Genomic DNA, 22512 nt, shown 5'->3' on the forward strand with positions numbered 1-22512 from the left:
TTATTTCCAAAATTCTAGAAAAAGTTGTTGCCAATCAGTTGTGTGACCACTTAAACAAGAATGGTCTGTTTGAAGAGTTTCAGTCAGGTTTTAGAGTTCATCATAGTACAGAAACAGCTCTGGTTAAAGTTACCAATGATCTCCTCATGGCTTCAGACAGTGGACTTGTCTCTATACTTGTTCTGCTAGATCTTAGTGCTGCATTTGACACTATTGATCATAATATTTTACTACAGAGACTTGAAAGTGAGGTCAAGATTAAAGGAACTGCATTAGACTGGTTTGAATCCTATCTATCTGACAGATTCCAGTTTGTTCATGTCAATAATGATTCCTCTACTTATACAAAAGTAAGTTATGGAGTTCCTCAGGGTTCTGTGCTAGGACCAATACTCTTCACGTTATACATGTTGCCATTAGGCAAGATTATTAGAAAACATGGCATAAACTTTCATTGCTATGCAGACGACACCCAGCTATATTTATCTATGAAACCAGATGAAACTAATCAGTTGGTTAAACTCCAAGCATGCCTTAAAGACATAAAGGCTTGGATGACCTGTAATTTCCTACTCTTAAACTCAGACAAAACAGAAGTTATTGTATTCGGTCCTAAGCATCTCAGAGATTCATTATCTAATCACATGGTGTCTTTGGATGGCATTACCTTGGCCTCCAGTACTACTGTAAAAAACCTTGGTGTTATATTTGATGAGGATATGTCCTTTAAATGTCACATAAAGCAAGTGACCAGGACTGCCTTCTTTCACCTGCGTAATATCGTCAAAATTAGGAACATCCTGTCTCAGAGTGATGCTGAAAAACTAGTTCATGCATTTGTGTCGTCCAGACTGGATTATTGTAATTCATTACTGTCTGGCTGTCCAAATAGCTCTTTAAAAAGCCTCCAGTTGATTCAAAATGCCGCAGCAAGAGCATTGACAGGAATTAGCAAGAGAGATCATATTACTCCAGTTTTAGCTTCTCTTCACTGGCTCCCTTTAAAGTCTAGAATAGAATTTAAAATCCTCCTCCTTACATACAAGGCCCTTAAAGGCCTAGCTCCATCGTATCTTAAAGACCTTATTGTACCATATCATCCCAGCAGATCACTTCGGTCTGAAAGTGCAGGCCTACTTGTGGTTCCTAGAATTTCAAAAAGTAGAATGGGAGGTAGAGCTTTCAGCTATCAGGCTCCTCTCCTATGGAACCAGCTCCCAGTTTGGGTTCGGGAGGCAGACACTCTCTCTATTTTTAAGGTCAGGCTTAAGACTTTCCTTTTTGATCAGGCTTATAGTTAGGGCTGGACTAAACCATCCCTTAGTTATGCTGCTATAGGCCTAGGCTGCTGGGGGACGATGCACCAAACACATGTCCTCCTTCTTTCTTCTGTCTCCTCTCTCGCATCCTCCACTTTCTTTTCTCTGGCACAGAGCTCTTGCCCTCTAATTTCCTATATACTACTAGTCATACAATTCTGAGCTATTACTATGTAGAATGTTTACTGCTGTGTGTGTCCCACCCCCCTTCCCCCCCCTTCCCCCCCTTCCCCCCTCTTCTTGTGAGTATCTCTGGCCTGGAGTGGTGTGTTTCCTGTGGAGCTCTATACTACATCTGTTGCCGTGGTCTCATCAGCCTGCCCAGTCTTCATGGAATCCTGCAGTTATCCACTCCTACCTGAATGAACAATTCTCCAACCTGCCTATGATTCCTCTTACATTTTCAAACTGTCATGTAACATCATCAGTTTGTATCATAAGATTCCACATGTACACTTTAGTCAGATATGTGTATCTATGACAGATGTATGTTTATCTTGCTGTTCTCTTCTCTTCTCTCTTTGCTGTTCTCTTCTCTCTTTCTTCTGTCTGTACCCGGCTGGCCTTAGGCAGATGGGTCCCTCCATATGAGCTGGGTTCTGCTCGAGGTTTCTTCCTGTTAAAAGGGAGTTTTTCCTTGCCACCGTTGCCTTCAGGCTTGCTCTGGGGGTTTCAGGCCGGGTTTTTGTAAAGCGTCTTGAGACGATTTGTATTGTTATTGACGCTATATAAATAAAATTGAATTGAATTGAATTGAATATCTGTCAGTTTCCATTCACTTCGTAGTGTACGGTAGAGAGAGCCCCTTTGGTACGTTGTTATCAATCCATTCCACTTGTTCAGAACGCCCACATTACTGAAAATCCAGTCCACGTTTACCCTGCGACCTTGCTTGCGGCTCAGTACCCGCAGCCACACACAGCCGAACAGAACACCGTTAGGAGAAGAATATGAATGGATGCGCAAATGGATATAAGAAAGTTTTTCAGGAAAGTAAGTATTCATCACTGCTGGTAGTAACAATTAGTTAGCTCCAGCCCCCAGCTAACAGCAGAAAGTCCCATGTAATTAATGAAATTCTGCATGTTTGACAAATAAAACCTGGCTTACACACTACAGACAATCTCTGCGCACGTCTTACCTTTGTTGTTTTGGGACAAAAGTTACATTCCAGCTGTAAAAGAACGCTGCTACTTAGCTAGCTAGTTAGTCTGAAATGCACTGTGAAGGTCCTGCTTGTTTATAGAGTTCGGTGTGCACTCTCTTTACCATATCTTTGGGGTGACTTCCTTCTGGAGCATCAGCTGTGTCTCACTTTACGCATGGATGCACACCGTGAAACAGGAGCTGAGCTCACTCACGTATGATTATCATCAGTAGATAATAATAATATTAATAATTACACTAATAATAATCAGTCCACCACCCCTATTGGCCTGTAGGAGTCAGGGCAGAGGAGCACAGGGCAGAGGAGCACAGTGAGTGAGAGGGGAGACAGTCTTGCAGTCATGTCAATTGAAAAAGCCAGGTTTCAGCATCTGAGTCACAACAGAGTGATAGACCGATTTGCCACCCTTAAAAACAGACGGCATTCTTTGATGCTTCCAGCCACCAAGTAACTTGCAATTGTAGCCATTATTTCTTGTTAATGCTGTAAACATTCTGCTACTGTGCAAACCTTTGTTTATTATTGTGCTGTATTAAAAAAAAAAACAGACTGATAATAAATACTAATGAGTAATCAACTATTTTTTTGAATGAAGTGTCGACGCTGTGGCCTGCTTTGTCCTTCTGGATGTTAGGAGTTTGATGGAAGGTGCTCCCAACATTGAACTGACACCACAGTCTGATATTAATCAAGGCCCAGTGACTAGACGTATCCTTCTTTGAGAACATGTCTTCACAGGCACTAAAGCCACATATTCAAGAGCAAAGTCAACATTCAAGAGAGGAAAAATAGACATCATCGTATGCTTTGGTAGAGTAGAATTTAAAGGAAAAATCAAGGCGGCACTATTTTCTGTTCAGTCTCAGGTTAAAGGCCCACTTGTTACTTGGGAAAACAAAGGGGAAGGGAAACAGAAGGAATCAAGCAGATTTAGTTTTAAGTAGATTGAGGTTTGGACACTGTAGATTAAATCAGTGCATGCACATTGAAGGGAAACATAGTACAGGGTTATGTGAATGTGGACAACCCAAAACGTTGGAATGTAACGAATGAAAGAAAAGAAACATTTATTAAAGACTTTTGGTATTTGTCTTTTTCTGTCAAATCTTTGTTTTGTTTTTTTTTTGTGCCCACAATGAGAACCACTATCTGATGTTGATCTGAAATGTTGAAGTCGTAAATAGTCCTGTCCTGTGGAGGGCGGTACTGCGCCTACTAGCCTCAAAACATCCACAAAACTGAGAAGAAGAAGAAGAAGAAGAAGAAGCAGAAGCAGAAGCAGAAGGCGGAACCAAATGAAACATGGTGGTTTTACTGAGCAGATTACCTAAAACCGATTGTCTGAAGGTAAGTAGTACTTATGGATGTCTTTTTTTTATATACGATAATGATGTAGTATTTCAAATGGAACAACGAATGCCGAAATTAACGTAGTGATGGCCAGATGAAGCCACATGAAGCCACATGAAGCCTTGAAGCTTTAGTTTGAAAATTTAATTTCTTGAGGCTTTATCTGCACAAAAAAACCTTTCATTTCAGCCATTTGTGATGGCCCCTTGAATGTCTTGCCCAGAGACAGTCTATGGTCTTGACGCAGTGGCGCTATAGAAATAATCGCAGACAAGAATATACATAAAAACACCTTAATTTAATTTTCTGTGGTTCATTCGTCCATTCATTTATTCATTCATCCATCTGATCTGTCTTTGATTTATGTCAGTAATGGTAATAGAGGTCTATTAATGTCATGCTCATGAAGCAGTTGCTTCGAACTTCTGTGCCGATGCGTGCTTACTTTGGTCACGTGATTTATGACGTATGAATCACTTGACCGCTTCATTCGCATAGAAAAACTGTAACTGGTTTGGTTGTCTCTGCTCTTGGGAGAGCGGAGATGAACCTTAGAAGCAAATAGAAACTGGGTCGACAGAGGTTTGGTTTGACAGTGTTGCATTCAGTACTAAAGATCCTATAATATTACTCAACTATTATACCGAGAGCAAATGAAAATAGTTGATGTAAGTTCTGTAACATAAACATTGGTGGTAGTTGATGAAGAGTGTAGCTTACGTTACACAAATAAGTGAAACGACCTCCAGATATTGTGATTGGAACTTGTGGTGCATCATGAAAACCACACACTTGCAACAACGTTGCTAGAGCTTGATTACCTTGACACTGAGTTTTATTTAAGGCTCATCAATTAAACAATGAAATGAGATAACATATAACATTTAGAGTAGTGAACACTCACTACTCAACATCTTTGCTTTGAGCTATGTTTATTTTATTTGAACATGAAACTTGAGTGTAGCGCATACAGCAAATGTCTCGTTAGGGCGCCACCTCCTTTTATCGTAGGAAGAACACGGTTTAAATCAATTTATCAGTCTCAATTAAATAATTTCCATATCTGAAGGAGTGAATCCTTTTCCACAATTTGTACCATTCATTCTCTGCCGTAAAACAACATCACAAACAACTTCTTGTGAATAGATATTTATTTAATGAAGTGACAACTGTGAATAAATGAGGGACTAATAGGATATATGCATATAGGTGTGTAATCAAATAAAACGAATATGATAAGATCTGAAATAATTAATTTCTGGAGCGATGGTGAGAGATGGAGATGTTTTATGGTTTAAACGGGAATGGATTTGATACCTAATTTAATCAATCTTCTCTAAAAGATGTTAATAGGGAGTTTCAAAGTAGTGACCCCAACTCTTTATCTTAAGCTGTAGGAACGATTCAGCCTACTTTTCAGTACGGTGATGGCAAAGCGTCGGCGTGACGAGGTGGTGACGAAACAGCGCAGCTGATGCAGGTCTCTCTTGGACCAGTAGACGGGACTTGTTGCTTGGTCTGCAACTCCAACACCCAGCTTCGCTTGAGAGCGCTGTAGGTGTTCAGTCGAAGGCAGTAGATAACACTTTGCAATGTCTTTGTGTTAGAAGAAGGAAGCCGGATTGTTACGTCTTCTCGGCTCATTGCTATGGCGACAGCCTCTCGGTATCTTGATCCGTAGAAGAGATTGGGTCTTTCTCTGATATCCCAGCTGACTACGCTGGCTAACTTATAGACGACGTTGGTTTTCTTAATTAGTACTAAGGTTCGTAGAGTAGAAAATTGAATAAAGCTAGAAAATATTTAAGTCACTACAAAAAGTGTACGTCGGGAAAAAGGTCTGACGAGAAACAAACGGAGCTTGAAATTTCCGCGGAACAATATTCAAGTAAATGGTAAATGGCAAATGGCCTTGCTTTTATATAGCGCTTTTCTACCTATTGGTACTCAAAGCGCTTTACAGTCATAGACACATCTACCCATTCGCTCACACAAGCGCACACACACACATTCACACACCAGTGCCATGCACTGGGAGCAACTGGGGGTTCAGTGTCTTGCTCAAGGACACTTCGGCATGTGGCACATTCCGGGGATCGAACCGCTAACCCTCTGGTTCGTGGACAACCCGCTCTACCTACTGAGCCAGAGCCGCCCCACCGCCGTCATTCTTAAAACAAAGTTACTAAGTATAAACGTGACTGAGTACGTAAAGCAGAAGACTAAAATAAACAGAAACGTAACTACGTCCGGAACAAAGAGCGAGCTCTAGTTAGAGGTAAATGTAATATAAAAGTACGGAGATGAGGGAGCGTCCCTCTGGTTTTATGTGTTAATTATTTAGGTTTAGGGCGTGTTTTGGATCGGGTTTCCAAATTCTTCACGCGGAACGAGAAGGTAACGCCTATAGATCTTTGTCTCAAGATGTCTTATTGCCTGATCTTCTTAACTTGATATTATTTAATTTAACCATTCCATCACTCATCATGGCTCGTTAGCAATGTTTTTCCTGTGCAGCAACGTTCAACATTACAAAATGACAAGGTGACGTATCTGAATGACAAAATCCAAATGACTCATAAGCATCAGTAATTAATAAAATCAGGTTCTTCAGGATATCTTGCTAATAATAAAAGGTTGGGGTTTCAAAAATAACAATCCCAATAGTTATGATTTCAACTAATAGCTACTATCAGTATAAGAACATATCTAAGGTTCTAAATGCTTTAATTTCAACAATGATTAAAAGAAAAAAAATGTTTTTAAGAATTGCCGCGTGGGGGCACTGTTGATCCATCCTTACTGTTACAAATTATGTGAATTTGGGCTTGCTTCATCGTACAGGGATCAAAATTGTCTCATTGTGATCCTTAGCACTTCCTGAAAAACAATATATAACTTACCAGGTTATTACAATTTCGATAGTCATAGTATCAAACCTAGGTGCTTTTTACAGAGGAATGCAGATAAGAGTCTTTCTCTGGGAGAGGGGTATTTATGACCTGCTTATCTGTTTTCACTCCCCTGGTCACTCTGGGAGAGGGGGAGGAAGAAAGTGTTTGGTATGTTTGCATGTGTGTGTCTCTGAAAAGGAAGAATTAGGGGCCGTCCACACGGAGATGCGTTTTGGTCTAAACGCAGATGTTGTGCATCGTTTTGGCCCATCGTCCACACGAATCCTGTAAACGCATTGCCCTAAAATGCACTTTTCTGAAACCGGGTCCCAGGGTGGAAAAATTCGCAAACGCACCTTGCGTTTTCGTGTGGACAGCGAAAACGGAGAAGAGCATTTCGATGATGTCATCACCACACCCCTTGAGCAGCCTTCCACCTCTTATATCCCGCGACACGTCTCATAACAACATCAACAACAATGGCGGACTACATGCTCATGTTCCTGCTGGAGAAGATATTGAGCCTATTAGGGTTACCAGGGCAAAATATCATTTCTCCTTGAGTTTGGTTTCTTCTAAAGCCGATTTGTAAACAGCGCTCAAGCTTTATGCGCATGCTCCGCCTCTTCCTCTCCGTTTTTGGTGAGTTTCTGAAACTGAAACAGCGCCACCTATAGGCCTGGAATATGAAGTAGCGTTTTCAGTCGTGTTGAAACGGATCCGTGTGGACACAGATATTCTTGAAACGATGCCAGGAAAAACGGAGAGGGAAAAGATCGTTTTCGTACGTGTGGACGTGGCCTTAATGAATCACAAACTTAATACATAATGAATATAACATTAAGGCTTCTTGATTTTGTTCAAATGAAGTATGAGAGACAACTTTCATTCTTTGTAGTTCCTGATATCGTGTTGATGTTCTTTCGATTCAGGACTAATTAGATCAGAAACAAGAGTGGGAAATTCAACAGAAGTGTAAATCTGTCTTTTTGGCTCAGATGACATCCTCAGCATCAGGGAGGTCTGATAGCGTGGGTCTGTCCAGCGTTTGGACATGGCACATGTATAGCTAGGTGTAAAAGGTTGATCTGTTAGAACTCACCTGAGCTAATGACAACCTCACCTGAGCTAATGACAACCTTTCAGCTGAGTGTGAAGTTTTGGTTTTGGTTTAAATGATGACTATATTTAAAACTACTGTATAAAAGTAAAACTGGGAGCAAGGCCACCGTGTTAGCCGGCTGCTAGCACCTCGGCTAGTGATAGCTAGCCTAGCTCGGTAGCCTGAGCTAACACGGTAGCAGAGAGTTTCTTGTGTGTGTGGGTGGGTGGGTTTCAACGTCTAGGCTGCCTTAGGTCTGCCCCAACACGATCCCCATGATCATATTTGGAGTATTCGAGTGTGGGCGGAGTAAAGCAAAACCAACATGGCGAACGCAAGCTCCGCCCACTTGGGGGCTTCATTTTGAATTTCAGAACCCAATGGATCACGTCACGATGGGCTTGTCCATGGTATATAGAGAAATGATGAAGAGCCCAGTGGGTCATTGCAGCAAACTAGCAGCGGTTCATCAAGTGTGTGGAAATACTTCACTAAAGATGAAGCCCGTTCTACCGTGACATGCAGACAATGTTGTGTAAGTTCACACTAAAGCCATGCTGCATGCCGTAAATCGCACGTCGGCTTTTTTACTGAATGGGGCTGAACGTCATTATTTCCCTCCAGATTGAGCGAAACTTATGTCTGCGCTCACAGTTGGAAAAATGGTGCGTTCAGTTCACAGTTCACAAAAATACGAATGTGTTCATGCAGAACACTGCATGCAGAATATGTAAGTCAGTCCTGAAATGCAACAAATGTACTACTTCATTACACATCATCTGAAAAGGCATCCGCTAACGCTAGCAGAGGAACGGTCCAAATCCTCTGGAGAGCAATCGGTTAACAACGTCAACTACGGCAGTGGTTCTCAATTATGTTCTATCATGTCCCCCGAGGACAGAAATTTTTTCACGACCCCAGCATTCTGTATACAATTTCCTGATTATAAAGTAGATTAATATAATGAGTTGAGATAACTGCAACAACTTAAAACGATTTCCAAGGTCAGTTTATTAACTCAATTTGTAACATTTAAAACAAGACTGCTCAGCCGAATGCTGCAAATGATTCACAGAGATATCTAAAAAAGGTTTAAAAAAGGGCAACTGGACTTGTAGAGTTTTTGAATATACCATATACTAGGGGTCTTCAACAGGGGGTCCGCGGAGGTACTGCAGGTCGCGAACTTTTTTTTCCATAAATGTGAATGTCTTTAATACTTGTAGAGTGTTTTGGATATACCATCACCTGGATGACTGAGAACCTTCACAGTCACTGGGATATCGTGTGAGTTTTTTTGCACCTTGCGATGTAGTGGGCAACTTTATACGAGGCAGCTTTTTTATTTACCGAACACAGCTTTTTTTATTTACAGATCCGCGCTCACAAAATCATTGGCCTGTTGGCGATACCCTCCGTCAGCTCTGTACACCGGTGTTCCTGTGTACTTCTTCTACTGGGTTAAACAGGCAGCCTGTTGATTAGTTTGAGCACTGCTGCCACCTAGTGACTGGAGGCTTCTTTATCGTTCAAGCATGAATAAAGACACACTGAAAGTCCCTCCTGCCCCTTGCGCCTCCCCTGTGTGTTTGTGCGTTTTTTAATATTCCTGTACCGTTTTCCTCATGGAAGCGGTACAAGCGTTGTCCGGGTAGGTGGGGTCTGTTGCGGTGTCTGGTCTCTTCTGGACTCGAGCTGCATAAACTGATTCCAGATCTGGTAGACGGCAGCCCACAATCCCCTGTGCTGTCCTCATCACCCTGGCTAAGTCCTTCCTGTTCTGTACTGTGCAGCTGCTGTACCATACTGTCACATTGAGACACAGGAGTTTGCGAGCAGCTGAAAAGAGAGTCCAGACCACTTTAACTTCCTGAGAAAGAAGAGTCGCAAATTTCCCAACCATATTTTTGGGGTGGAAGAGCACTCCTTACTTTAGGAGGATCCTCTTGAAGCACTTCATGATGACTAGGGTCAGAGTGACAGGGCGGTAAATCGTTGAGGCAGGTGATGGTTGGTTTTTTGGGCACAGGCATAATGATGGAGGACTTCAGGCAGACAGGGACCTTGGAAAGCTGCATGGACAGGTTGAAAATGTCCAGAAAAACTCCGACGTGACACCTTATCTGGATCTGTAGCCTTGTTGGTGTTGATCCTCCTCAAGGTGGAGATCACTTGGTGCTGCTGCAGGATGAGAGGCTGATGCTGCGACTCTGACTTGAGTTGAAGTGTGTGAAGAAGCTGTTTAAGGTGTCATGGCTAACATGCTGGTCACTGCGCTTGTAATCGGCGATTGTCCTGATGCCTTTCCACATATTATGTGGGTTGTTGAAGTGCTCCTCATTGCGCTGCTTGTAGCTGTGTTTTGCCAGGTGGATGTCCTTTTTTAGTTCTTTCTGGGCCCTGCTGTGGGCCAGTCTGTCTCCTGATCTATAAGCTGCATCCCAGGCTTTTAGCAGGGGCCACACTGTGCCGTCCACCCATAGCTTCTGGTTAGGAAAAACTCTGACTGTCATCGTGGATAGGACAGCATCAGTGCAGAAGTGAATATAGGACAGCACAGATGACGTGTATTCCTCAAGATCAGCATCTTCTTTGAACACTCCCCAGTCTGTTTGCTCAAAGCAATCCTGTAAGGCTGAGGAAGCCTTCTCAGTCCAAACCTGAATGGTTCTGGTGGTGGGTTTGGTCCTGCTGATCAGAGGTCTGTAGACAGGGATCAGTTCCACAGAGATCTGATCTGACATACCAAAGTAAGGAGCTGCTGCAGCCTTGTATGCTCCTGGGTTGTTGCAGTAAACCTGGTCTAGTATATTGCAGTCTCTGGTCAGAAAGTTTATGAATTTGTGGAATATGGGGAGAACAGCTTTTAATTCCACATGGTTAAAGTGCCCAGCCATAATCATGATTAGGGCCCTATAAAATCCATTTTATTTTTTCCCAAATTCATTTTTTTCCGTTTTAATTTTTGGTAGTTCTGTTTTTTCCATTATAGTTTTTGCAAATCCCTTTACTATCAAAAACAGTGTGTTTTTAATGTAAATGACTAAAATGTACACAAATTAAATAGAAATGAACTTTATTGAGGTGACAGACAACACGTTTCCTCAATATGGCAAAATTAAAGTACATCAAAAACAAGCAGCAAAGTTTTAAGTAATAAAACTTTGATTGACTTGTTATAAAACAACAATCCAATATTTTAAACTTCTGTCAAAATGACAGATTGCAATTCACTCCCCAGACCACTTGGTGGCGAGTGAGCACATTGATTGGCTCTTGGTTAAGCAGTGATCCACGAGCAGCGGTTATGAGTCGGTTAAGTTTCGTTTCTCTGTGTGTTGTGCGTAAGAGGGTGAGTGACTGAGTGCCTTAGTTTGCTAGTGGTCAAGTCAGGTAGTACGTTTTGTTTCTCTGCCGAGTGAGATGTAAGATGTTTGAATGGTGCAGTTTATTGATTATATATCAATCAAACATGGTAGGACTCAACCGAGCCGGTTAAATAGACTCTAGATTCATGATTCTTGAGTCGTCTTTGATGGCCGGTTGTAGGGATTTTTATGACCCTGTCAGTCAAAATGACAGACAACTAAAAAGTCTAGCGCAACCTCTGGCTGACATATAAGTCATTCGGGAACTGCTCGGCTCTGTGCATGCTTACAATGTTTTGAAGGGGGAGGGGCTCAGTCTTTGGAAGGGGCTTGTTGTGCCACCCAGATTTGCTTCCCTCCGTGCAGTTTTCCCCAGACATACGTTCCTCTTCCACATGAAAACAGCATTGCAGTCAAATTATGTCAAATTCCGCGATATTCCGTTTTTATCAGCCAATTCCGCGATTCCGTCCGCGATTCTGTGATCGCGGAAATCATAGGGCCCTACATGATTAGCGTTCATTTGGCTGCTAAAAAGGCAGTACAGCTCCTCCAGTGCAAACTTAGCATTAGGTCGCGGTGATATCTAGGCCGCTATGCTCATGACAGAGCTGAGTTCTCTGACCAGTTTAAATTGTCTGCATTACCTGCCACATAGGGTTGGGCGGTATGAGCAAAATCTTATATCACGGTATGAGTAATTTCATATATATACATATATAGGGGTCCATGCAACGACGTTGCTAGTATCCCTATTGATTTTATTGCAATTTTTATTAGGGGTCCATGCAACGTCGTTGCAGGATCACTATTGTTTTTCTTCCGATTTTTATTCTTCTTCGCCTAAATTTTCTGCTTAGCAAGGACAAAAGGCATCAAACCTGGTAACTTGGTAGTCCTGCGATTTCACTTTGCCAAGGTGTCAATACACATGCTTACAGCTAAGTGGCACTATAATAAGTCAATTTACTTTTGTTGCTCATATCTCGAGAACCATGTGCCCTAGAAACAAAATTCTTTCTCCCTCTGATTCCTTAGATGGCACTGGTTCTAATGGACTAAATCAGTGGTTCCCAAACTTTCTCTGCGGGGCCCCCCTTTGGTACATAAGAAAATCTTCACGCCCCCTCAAATGAAACAGGACACACATACAAATATTGTTTTCAGACCCTATTGTAGTTTATTTCACAATTAATACAAACCTCAACCTTTTTTGAACAAATAAAAGTAAACTTTACTGTGTAATTATGTTCAGTGTAACAGGTTTGCGTTTGCGTGGGAGCCCGTCAAAAACTGTCCATCTCATCGCCAGCAGTGTCCTTTATTGATTCATTCATTCCACGTGACACGGGAATCAATTATCGCTCCCATCCCATCCAGAGCCCACAAAAATACTCTCGTCATATCCCGAATCCCATCCAGCTCCCTATGTTGTTGTCTAAAGTTGGGCGCACTCACCGCAGACGGAGGGGGTAGAGGAAGCAGAAGCGGGGCCACCGGTCCGGTGTTATGCTAAGGCTAAGGAAACAACCACACAAGCCACATCTACCCAGCCTGTATCTCTCCAATGCCAGATCCCTGGTGCATAAAACGGATGACTTGGAACTACAGCTTGCTGGAAATCGCTATGTTCGTGAATGTTGTGCTCTGATTATGAATGAATGAATGAATGAATAGCCTTTATTGTCACTATAACAAGTACAGTGAGATTACAGCACTCTCCCGTCCGTACATATACAGACAATACAATAAACAGACATAACGGATGAGTGTTAGGTAATGGTGTGGGGAGGAAATGGGAAGAAACAAGAGGAGAGGGGGGGAGAAAAAAAAGCAGCTCCCAGACAGAAAAAAACCTCAGCAACATAAGCACATATGAGCACACTTTACAACATAAGAACTCAAAAACAACTTGTGCCGGGGGAGGGGGGAGGGGGATGGAGGTGTTCCAGCACAGACAGGCAGCCAGCAAGAAGGTATCAGATTGATATCGGTATCGGCAGATACTCCAAGTTGCAGTATTGGTATCTGTATCGGACATGAAAAAGTTGTATCGAGCCATCCCTAGTTTATAACCACAGTCAGTGCCTGTTATCATGGTTCCGAATATGTAAAGATCCTCGATGTCCTCTACGGAAAGAATCGCCAGGCACACGACCCTCCACTTCTCTCAGGAGTCCATCATGTATCCAGCGGCAAATTTTCCGTCAGGGCAGACAGGTTCCCCCGAACCCGAGCTTCTCGTCGAGAAGATTCTGTCAATTGCATTGAGAGGCCAGTTGACCAATTCCATGATTTTAAATTTGGAGAGCAATGCGGAGAGAGGCTTTGTTTGAGACAAGACAGGACGAAACCGAAACCTGGCTTCACCTGGCAATACCCAATGCTAGCGTGCAACTAGCAGGCCGCACTCTGCATCGCTGGGACAGGACTGAGGACTCCAGTAAGAGCAGAAGAGGGGGGACAGGACTGAGGACTCCGGTAAGAGCAGAGGAGGGGGGCTCTGTATTTATGTGCATAACAACTGGTGTAACAACGGGACTATTATTGACAAACACTGTTCCCCAGATGTTGAGTACATGGGTGCATCCGAATAGTCAGTCCATACTAACGTCGGTTAGAACGTACTACTCAACCGTAAATTTAGTACGTTATTTATGTATGCGAGCGAGTAGTAGGCATACAATTCGGACGTACTGGGCAGCCATCTTGCCTGTCCTTAGACCCCGGATGTTTACATGTGACGCCGACACATATGACGCACACCGGCGGGTGCCGCAAAATTTTAAAGCCACCTCGGAGAAGTATTTTCGAAACAACTAACATTTTAAACTCAACATTTATCCTAATATACTGACATTTATAAACTTCGGTTGTCGTAGCTGTAGCTGTCACAACGGTCTCAGCCATTTTGTCTGATTTGATTTTCCCGGCGGCTCGTCTTCTTCTACGCTTAGCGGGCTCCCGCTGAATTGTGGGATAGCGTAGTGAGCTACCGTTGTATACTGTGGAGGTAGTAGGCCATCCGGGTATTTTTTTTTGTCTACTAAGAATTCGGACGTACTACGACTGTGGCGTACTGCGTCTCGCTTACTGAACAGTACGTTAGTATGGGTATTCGGATGCACCCCATGTCTGTAAGATGCCGGCCTTTTTTCCTGCCAAGAGAGCTAACTGTTGTGATTGTTACAGCTGTGTATATTCCACCCGACGCCAGTGTAAACACAGCGCTCTCTCTCTCCTGCTGAACACCATAAACGAACAGCAGTGGGCCAGCCCCGACGGTGTTCACATAATTGCAGGGAACTTTAACAAGGCCAATTTGAAGACCGTACTCCCGAAGTTCTACCAGCATGTCAAGTGTTCTACAAGGAGGGAAAACACTTTGGATCATGTTTACGCCAACATCAAGCACACGTACAGAGCCGTACCCCTCCCCCACCTCAGCCAGTCAGACCGTCTCTCCCTCCTGCTTTCCCCAGCCTACAGGGCCAGGCTCACCACAAAGTTACAACCTGGCCGGAAAATGCACTATTCGAACCACAGGAACAGACTTCGAACAGACAGACTGGGACTTATTCTACACCCACGACTGTAGTTCAACCCACAAGAACAATCGCATTGTCAAGTTTGCTGACGACACTACAGTGGTCGGACTCATCTCAAAGGATGATGAGGCAGCCTACAGAAGGGAGGTCTTGAAGTTGGCAGCCTGGTGTTCAGAGAACAACCTCGCTCTGAACACCAAGAAAACCAAAGAGATCATCATTGACTTCAGGAAGCACAGCTCCGACCCAGCCCCCCTTTACATCAACGGCAAGTGTGTGGAGAGGGTCCACAACTTCAGGTTTCTCGGCATCCTCATCTCCGCCAACATCTCCTGGACAGAGAACATCACGGTAGTCATCAAAAAGGCTCAGCAGTGGCTGCACTTCCTGATAGTCCTCAGGAAGCACAACCTAAACTCCAACCTGCTGCTGACCTTCTACCGCTCATCCATTGAGAGCCTGCTGACATACTATATCACAGTATGGTGTGGCAGCTGCACTACCGCAGACAGGGAGAGGCTGCAGAGAGTCGTCAAGGCAGCACAGAAGATCACTGGCTGCCCTCTCCCCTCCCTGATGGATATTTACACCTCCCGCTGCCTCTGCAGAGCCATAACCATGACCAAAGACAGCTCCCACCCTGGCTCTGACCTGTTTGACCTGTTGCCCTCAGGGAGGCGCTACCGGTGTATCAGGTCCAAAACAAACAGATTTAAAAACAGCTTCTTCCCTAGAGCAATAACCACCCTGAACTCTCACATGCACTGATTTCACAGTCCAACCACCCCAACCCCCAGACTCTCCTCAGTCATTACTGAAAACCACTGTGAAATACCTCTTACCACAATGTGGAATCCTACCATAATGTGCAATAATATAATGTGCAGTATTTCTTACATTAATGTGTAATAACATATATTTAACACTGTGCACCTTATCTCCCTTTTTTTTGTACTATTACTTTGTTTACTTATATTTGTCTTCACTGTATATTACCCATGTTTATATTGTATTGTTTATTTTTTACGCGGTCTTTGCACTGTTATTGGAGTTGGCTTTTAATCTCATTGTACATGTGTATAGTGACAATAAAGGCATTCTATTCTATTCTGTTCTATTCTATTCTATATTGCAGCGTCGTTTTTTAATTTAATCTCTGGCTCCGTCCAGCTTCCGCCCGCTCCCCTTGATTATTTGCTCTATCCCGTCCCTATCACGTTACCAACAGTGAAATTGACTGAAATTGTCATCCTCTAATTCCATCCGCGCCATGCGACCCCCTGCAATGGCTCTGCGCCCCCCCCCCCCCCCCCCCCCGTATGATTTATAATAATATGATTCTGTACAAGCACCCCAACTTTTGTGACTCTAGGGGCCGCCACACAAGCAACATTTCAATATCTCAAAAAACTGCAATAGCCAACTTCAAGCTGACTTTAAGGCCAATAACTTAGAAGTATTCACCCAATCCTTATGAAACTTAGCAACCATCATTATAATATGCTTGCATACAATAATGCAGAGTTTCGTTAAATCCGGGCTGTAGGGGGTGCTACAACTGCATGTTTATATCTCACAAACTACCACAGCAAACTGCTTGAAATTTGACAATTATAATCTGTGGATGAGTCCTTACAAGCCCACCAAGTTTTGTGCAATATGGTCTATAGGGGCCGCTATCGATCCCTTACTCAGTAGGCAGACCCACCTTTCCCCTAGCCACACTTGACCTCCTGTCAGGTCTTTTCCCACCTGCTTTTGCCCATGACTCCCTCTAGTGGCAGAATGGGGCAATGTCATCTGTGGAAGACTGCATACAAGCCCACCAAATTTCGTTGCTTCCGACCAGCCTGACTCTTATTCACTTGTCAGCCAAAGGACTCCTCCGCAGACATGAATCAGAGTGGAAGATTGCTGCCACTCCTCCTCCTCTACCTGTGCCTCAAGGAATGTGATAATTGCTACGACATGCTAAACAGCAGTAGCATGTAATGGATGAGTAGTAAGAAAGTAGAAATTAGATAAGACAGAGGATGGGTGCTCAGTGCGAGAGAAGATCTCTCTTCTTGCTAAGTCTGTGCTCTCGCTGCAGCATTTTGAATCAACTGGAGGCTTCTTAGAGAGCGAATTTGACAGACAGGCAGAAATGAATAATAGCAATCCAGCCTGGAAGACACAAATGCATGACCTAGTTTTTCAGCATCACTTTGAGACAGAATGTGCCTCACTTTGACACTGCCTTCTTTCACCTGCGTAATATAATATAATTCTACAATTTTTGCAGCAATTAACACAGTAGGTCCATGGTTTGATACTCAGACTAGAAAATCTCAACTAGTTCAGCCTCTTTAACATGTATAACATCGGGTACAATAATCTCCTGTTATTAGAGATCATTGATGTTGTCACTGAGTTCAACAATCGCCATAAAAATCAAAATGATGGTTATTTTACTTCACTTTAACATGGCACCTGATGATCACATTGACAGATGCCTACCTAGGATTACCAACAATACCCAGAGTACAGATCTAATATTTAGGCTATGTCTGGAATGGGATGGGTGTAAAGGATGTGAAAACAAAGAAGTTGGCTGATTTCACTAGCAAACTGACTGCATTTTTGGGCCTTCAGTACACCATCATCTAGCTCAGGGATTCCCAAAGTGTGGTGCGCGCAGCCCTGGGGGTGCGTGAACTTCCTCTAAGGGGTGCGCGAGATGAAAAATACAATGGCGGAGAAGAAGTTATCTTCTTCTACGCACCGTATATGCGCAACTAACAGAGTCAGCTGCGCTGCACTTTAAAATCGTCAGATGGATCCTCATTTTTATATCTGTTCCTGAGCCTATGCGCTTTGTTATTTATGTTGTGGCTCTTGTGTAACTTTATTACAATTTAGTTAAAATTACTGGCGTTCTAATTTTATTTCCAAAACCGCTCTGTTATGATGACGTCGTTGTGTTAGCTCCACGGTCATTTACAGTTGCTGCAATTTTTGTTCAATTCGGCTGAAAATATTAGCCATATTTCCCCCAATTTATCTGCTTTCTGCCTCTGAGCCTGTCCTGGAAGCCCGTCCCGCCCCCTCTACTTTCGGGTTATGGGACCTATCTTTCGAAAAAATATGAACGGCAGTCTATGGCGAAAGATAAATTATTTTCTGGTCCCGATCGACTTGTGCCTTGGATTATACATATGTTGTTTTTCAGAATAAAAAATGATTTTACATGTCAAGAATGTCACAGTTTGTCGCAAGATAGTTAAGTAAAACGCTATGGAAAATACGTAATTAAACGAACTACAAGTCCCGCATGCTGGCGCGTACAGAACCGACCAAAACTCCCATCGTGTAACTACAGCTCTCGACATGACCCGATTTATAATGATTTTCACCTCGTTTGATGCTTCTGCCTTCGTCCTGGAAGAAGACGGTAAAGCTCAACAAGGAGACAGCCATAGTTCTCTAGTTACGTACATTGTGAGGCATCAGTGCTAACCAACACACCACTAATAAAAATCTAAATTTATAACATACAGTTCCAACAGTAATTATACAATGAATGCAGTAGTGATTGGATACCTATAATATCAACAGTTTCTTCCAAAATTTTCTTGCACTTCTTGCACCTTACTTTGTAGGTAGGTTGAAGACAAATCTTTATGATTTGCTTATGAGTGTTTTTTTAAGCCATGGCCACTGCATACTTATGTTCTTCTGTAAATACTTAAATTCTCGTTTCAGAATTAGTAAAATACATTTCTTTGTTTTGTAATGTCAAACTCAGATCCTCACAGTATTTTCTGCTGTATAGCTGTGCCACAGCGTGGTGGAGGGTCTGTGTGGGCGGGAGCCTCCTCACAGAGGGGATTACAGCACAATCTGGAGCCGGCAGGAGTGGCTGGAGCTGATCACCTCCCTGACAGCCCTGTTCCGCCTCTCAGTAAGGAACAACAACTCAGATGAAGAGGTGAGACGGTGAAACAAGGTAGATAGATTGTTTGATAAGGTAGTTATGATATTATGTATATAGCATAACTTTATAATTGATATTATATATACATTATGTGTCCTGACTAAAATACCACTTTAGTATACACTCATAGCAAGTGACAGGGGGGTCCTGGACATTCAAGGCTCACTGAAGTACATGGGAGTCATGGTTGGCCAATTTGCTCCAATACAATAGATGAGGTATTGTAGATCATTTATTGTTGTTTGCTGATAGAAAGGTTTCAGACCGCACAGTTCATCACAGTTTTGTATAGGGTTGCATAGCTGAAGACCAGTCAGGGTGCCCATGCTGAGCCCTGCTCACAATCAAAATAGCCTCAGAACTGGACTATGGAGAATTGTAACCTTTTACATCACACTGTCAACGATTTGTATTGTTATTGACCCTATATAAATAAATAAAATTGAACTGAATTGTATGGCTGAGTATGTGTAAATTGTCTTAGCTGGGGAATATATGAAACCAGTATGCAAGGAACATTACCTTATCCAGTGCTATAGGGCTGTCCTTGGTATGCAAAAAAGTTGATTCAGTTAAACTAAATTTAATTCAGTTGTATTTATATATCGTCAACAATACAAATTGTCTTAAAACCCCCCCAGGTTAAGAGTCTGGGTGTCATCCTTGACCGCTTATTATCCTTTCATTCTCATATCAATAACGTTACCCGGTCTGCATATTTCCACCTATGCAATATAAATCGTCTCCCCAACTCTGGAACTCACTCCCACCCTACTTCCCACATTGACTCTTTAGCTTTCTTCAAATCTAGACTCAAAACACACCTGTTCTAGAAAGCATATTCACTGTAATTGTATACTGTCTTGTTTTGTTTGTTTTTTCTTTCTGTGTCTTATTGTTCTGTTTTATCTACAGTGTCCTTGTGTGTCCTGAAAGGCGCTTATAAATAAAATGTATTATTATTATTATTAAGATGACACCCAGCCTGAAACCCCCAAAGCAAGTACGAAGGCGACAGTGGCAAGGAAAAACAGGGGAAAAAAACTTCAGCAGAACCCACCTCATATGGAGGGACCCATCTGCCTGAGGCGAGGCGGGGAATGACAGAAAAAGAAAGATGAGAGCAGCAGGAGGAACAAGATAAACATCCATCTGTCACATGTGACTAAAGCATACACGTAGTATCTAATTGTGATACAAGTACAAGGTATAGCTGATGCATGTTACATGAAAGATTGATAATGAACATAAACCAGAGCATAGAGAAGTGTATTGGTCCTAGCACAGAACCCAGAGTAACTCCATAAGTTACTTTTGTGGAAGAGTAATTGTTGACATGGACAAACAGAAATCTGTCTGACAGATAGGCTTCACACCAGTGGAATGCAGTTCCTTTAATCTTGATCACACTTTCATGTCTCTGTAGTAAAATATTGTCATCAACAGTGTCCGATGCAGCACTAAGATCCAACACAACAAATATAGACACAAGTCCATTGTCTGAAGCCATGAGGAGACTAAAGTTCAATTAAATTTTATTTATATACCGTCAATAACAATACAAATTGTCTCCAGACATTTATAACACCTGGCCTGAAACACCCGAGCAAGTATGAAGGTGACGGTGGCAAGGAAAAACTCCCTTTTAACAGGAAGAAACCTTGACCAGAAGCCAGCTCATATGGAGGGACCCATCCACCTAAGGTTGGCCAGGTAGAGACAGAAAAGAGAGAAGGGAACAGCAGGCGAAACGAGATAAACATACGTCTGTCATAGATACATACATTTGACTAAAGCTTACGTGTAGAATCCGATGATGATACAAATATGACATATAGCTGATGTGTTACATGTTACATGTTTGAGAATATAAGGAATCATAGGCAGGTTGGAGAATTGTTCATTCAGGTAGGAGTGGATAACTGCAGGGAAGAGGAGAGAGGGACACAGCAATTAACATGCTATACAGTAGTAGCACAGAATTGCATGACCAGCAGTAGAGAAATTAGATAAGAAATTAGAGGCTTGGTGTCAGAGAAAAGAAAGTAGGAACTCGATGCGAGAGAATAGAGTAGAGTACATGTGCTCTGCATCGTCCCCCAGCAGCCTAGGCCTATTGCAGCATAACTAAGGGATGGTTCAGTCCAGCCTTACTTATAAAAAGGAAAGTCTTAAGCCGGACCTTAAAAGTAAATAGGGTGTCTGCCTCCCGATCCCAAGCTGGGAGCTGGTTCCACAGGGGAGGAGTCTGATAGCTGAAAGCTCTACCTCCCATTCTACTTTTTGAAATTCTAGGAACCACAAGTACACCTGCACTTTGAGATCAAAGTGATCTGTTGGGATGATGGTACAATGAGGTCTTTCAAATACGATGGAGTGAGGCCTTGTATGTAAGGAAGAGGATTTTAAATTCTAGATTTTAAAGGGATATACATGCAAAAGTTTACCGCACGCACATCCAAAAAGCGATAAAAACTGGGTGCTGGACAAACAAGCAAACGTCAGAAAAGAGAACAAAAAGTCCGCACACCAGAAAAATGCTCCTCAGTTCTTTTAATGGTATATCACCACGTGTAACGTTTCGGGCCCTAGCCCTTCATCAGACATGAAACATGTGGGAAGACACACCTCCATATATACATCCATCTTTGGACATGTGATCAATTATGTAAAAATAATCAATTATGTAAAAATGGCATTATATCATCGAATATACATATACATTTATAGCTATTTTTCAATCATATTCTTCACACTTATACATTATTTAGACTATATCGGTAGAAAAAGGTCAGACAAGAAAAGGTCTGCAATGTGTAAAACATCTAAGAAATTTTAGAGATGCCTCTACCACTATATATGAAGTAGTGATACTATGGAAAAAACAAACAAAAAACAAAAATTAAAGTTAAGGACAAATATAAATGAGTCAACATGAATCAGAAAGAAGTCAAAATAATCAAAATAAAGACAGAAATAGTAAAGAATACCACAAAAAAATGTGCAACACCAGTTGAGGTCAATCCACTGTAATGGAAACATGACAACAATTGTTACATAAAGTCAACAACACATAACCACAATATTTACAAAATTTACAAAGATTTACAAAGATATTACAAAAAGATTTTAAAGGGAACCAATGAAGATAAGCTAAAACTGGAGTAATATGATCTCTCTTGCTAATTCCTGTCAATACTCTTGCTGCGGCATTTTGAATCAGTTGGAGGCCTTTTAAAGAGCTATTTGGACAGCCAGACAGTAATGAATTACAGTAATCCAGCCTGGAAGACACAAGGGCATGAACAAGTTTTTCAGCATCACTCTGAGACAGGATGTCCAAATTATTATGCAAATAATATTTTCTCAGATTTTCCTAGATAGTCAATGCAAATGACAGTCAGCATAATTTTCAAGTCATCAACCATTAGAGTATAACTTGAATGTTACTGAACAAACCTCCCAATGATAACAGTATTTTTTTTCAAAAATAAAAACCTTAAAATCCACTGTTCCAAATTATTACGCACAACAGAGTTACAGGTTGTAACGAACTGAAAATGCTCATTTGTTGAATTTGCAGCATTATATATATATATATATATATATATATATATATCATATTTACTGAAATCAAAAGCTGTTTCAATCAAAAACATCTTAACAGGTCAAGTTAAATTTTAACATAGGACCCCTTAGTTGATGACAGCTTCACAATTCTTCCATTGAGTTTTTGGAGAGTTTCTGCTTGAATTTCCTTGCAGGATGTCAGAATAGCCTGCCAGAG

The 22512-nt window shown here is 42.1% G+C and overlaps 1 protein-coding gene across 1 annotated transcript in view; it reads left to right on the plus strand.

Annotated features, from left to right (window-relative positions):
- The first annotated feature begins 3747 nt into the window (after positions 1 to 3747).
- commd8 (COMM domain containing 8) overlaps positions 3748 to 22512 on the plus strand; it is a 31888-nt gene continuing 13123 nt past the window's right edge. The window contains exons 1-2 of the mRNA XM_084569026.1: positions 3748 to 3834; positions 18564 to 18719. Coding sequence (XP_084425152.1) covers positions 3790 to 3834; positions 18564 to 18719 — 201 coding nt within the window. The 5' untranslated portion in view covers positions 3748 to 3789. The remainder of the gene's footprint in view (positions 3835 to 18563; positions 18720 to 22512) is intronic.

The sequence above is a fragment of the Chelon labrosus genome (genome assembly GCF_963514085.1).
Source record: "Chelon labrosus genome assembly, chromosome: 20".
Lineage (NCBI taxonomy): Eukaryota > Metazoa > Chordata > Actinopteri > Mugiliformes > Mugilidae > Chelon > Chelon labrosus.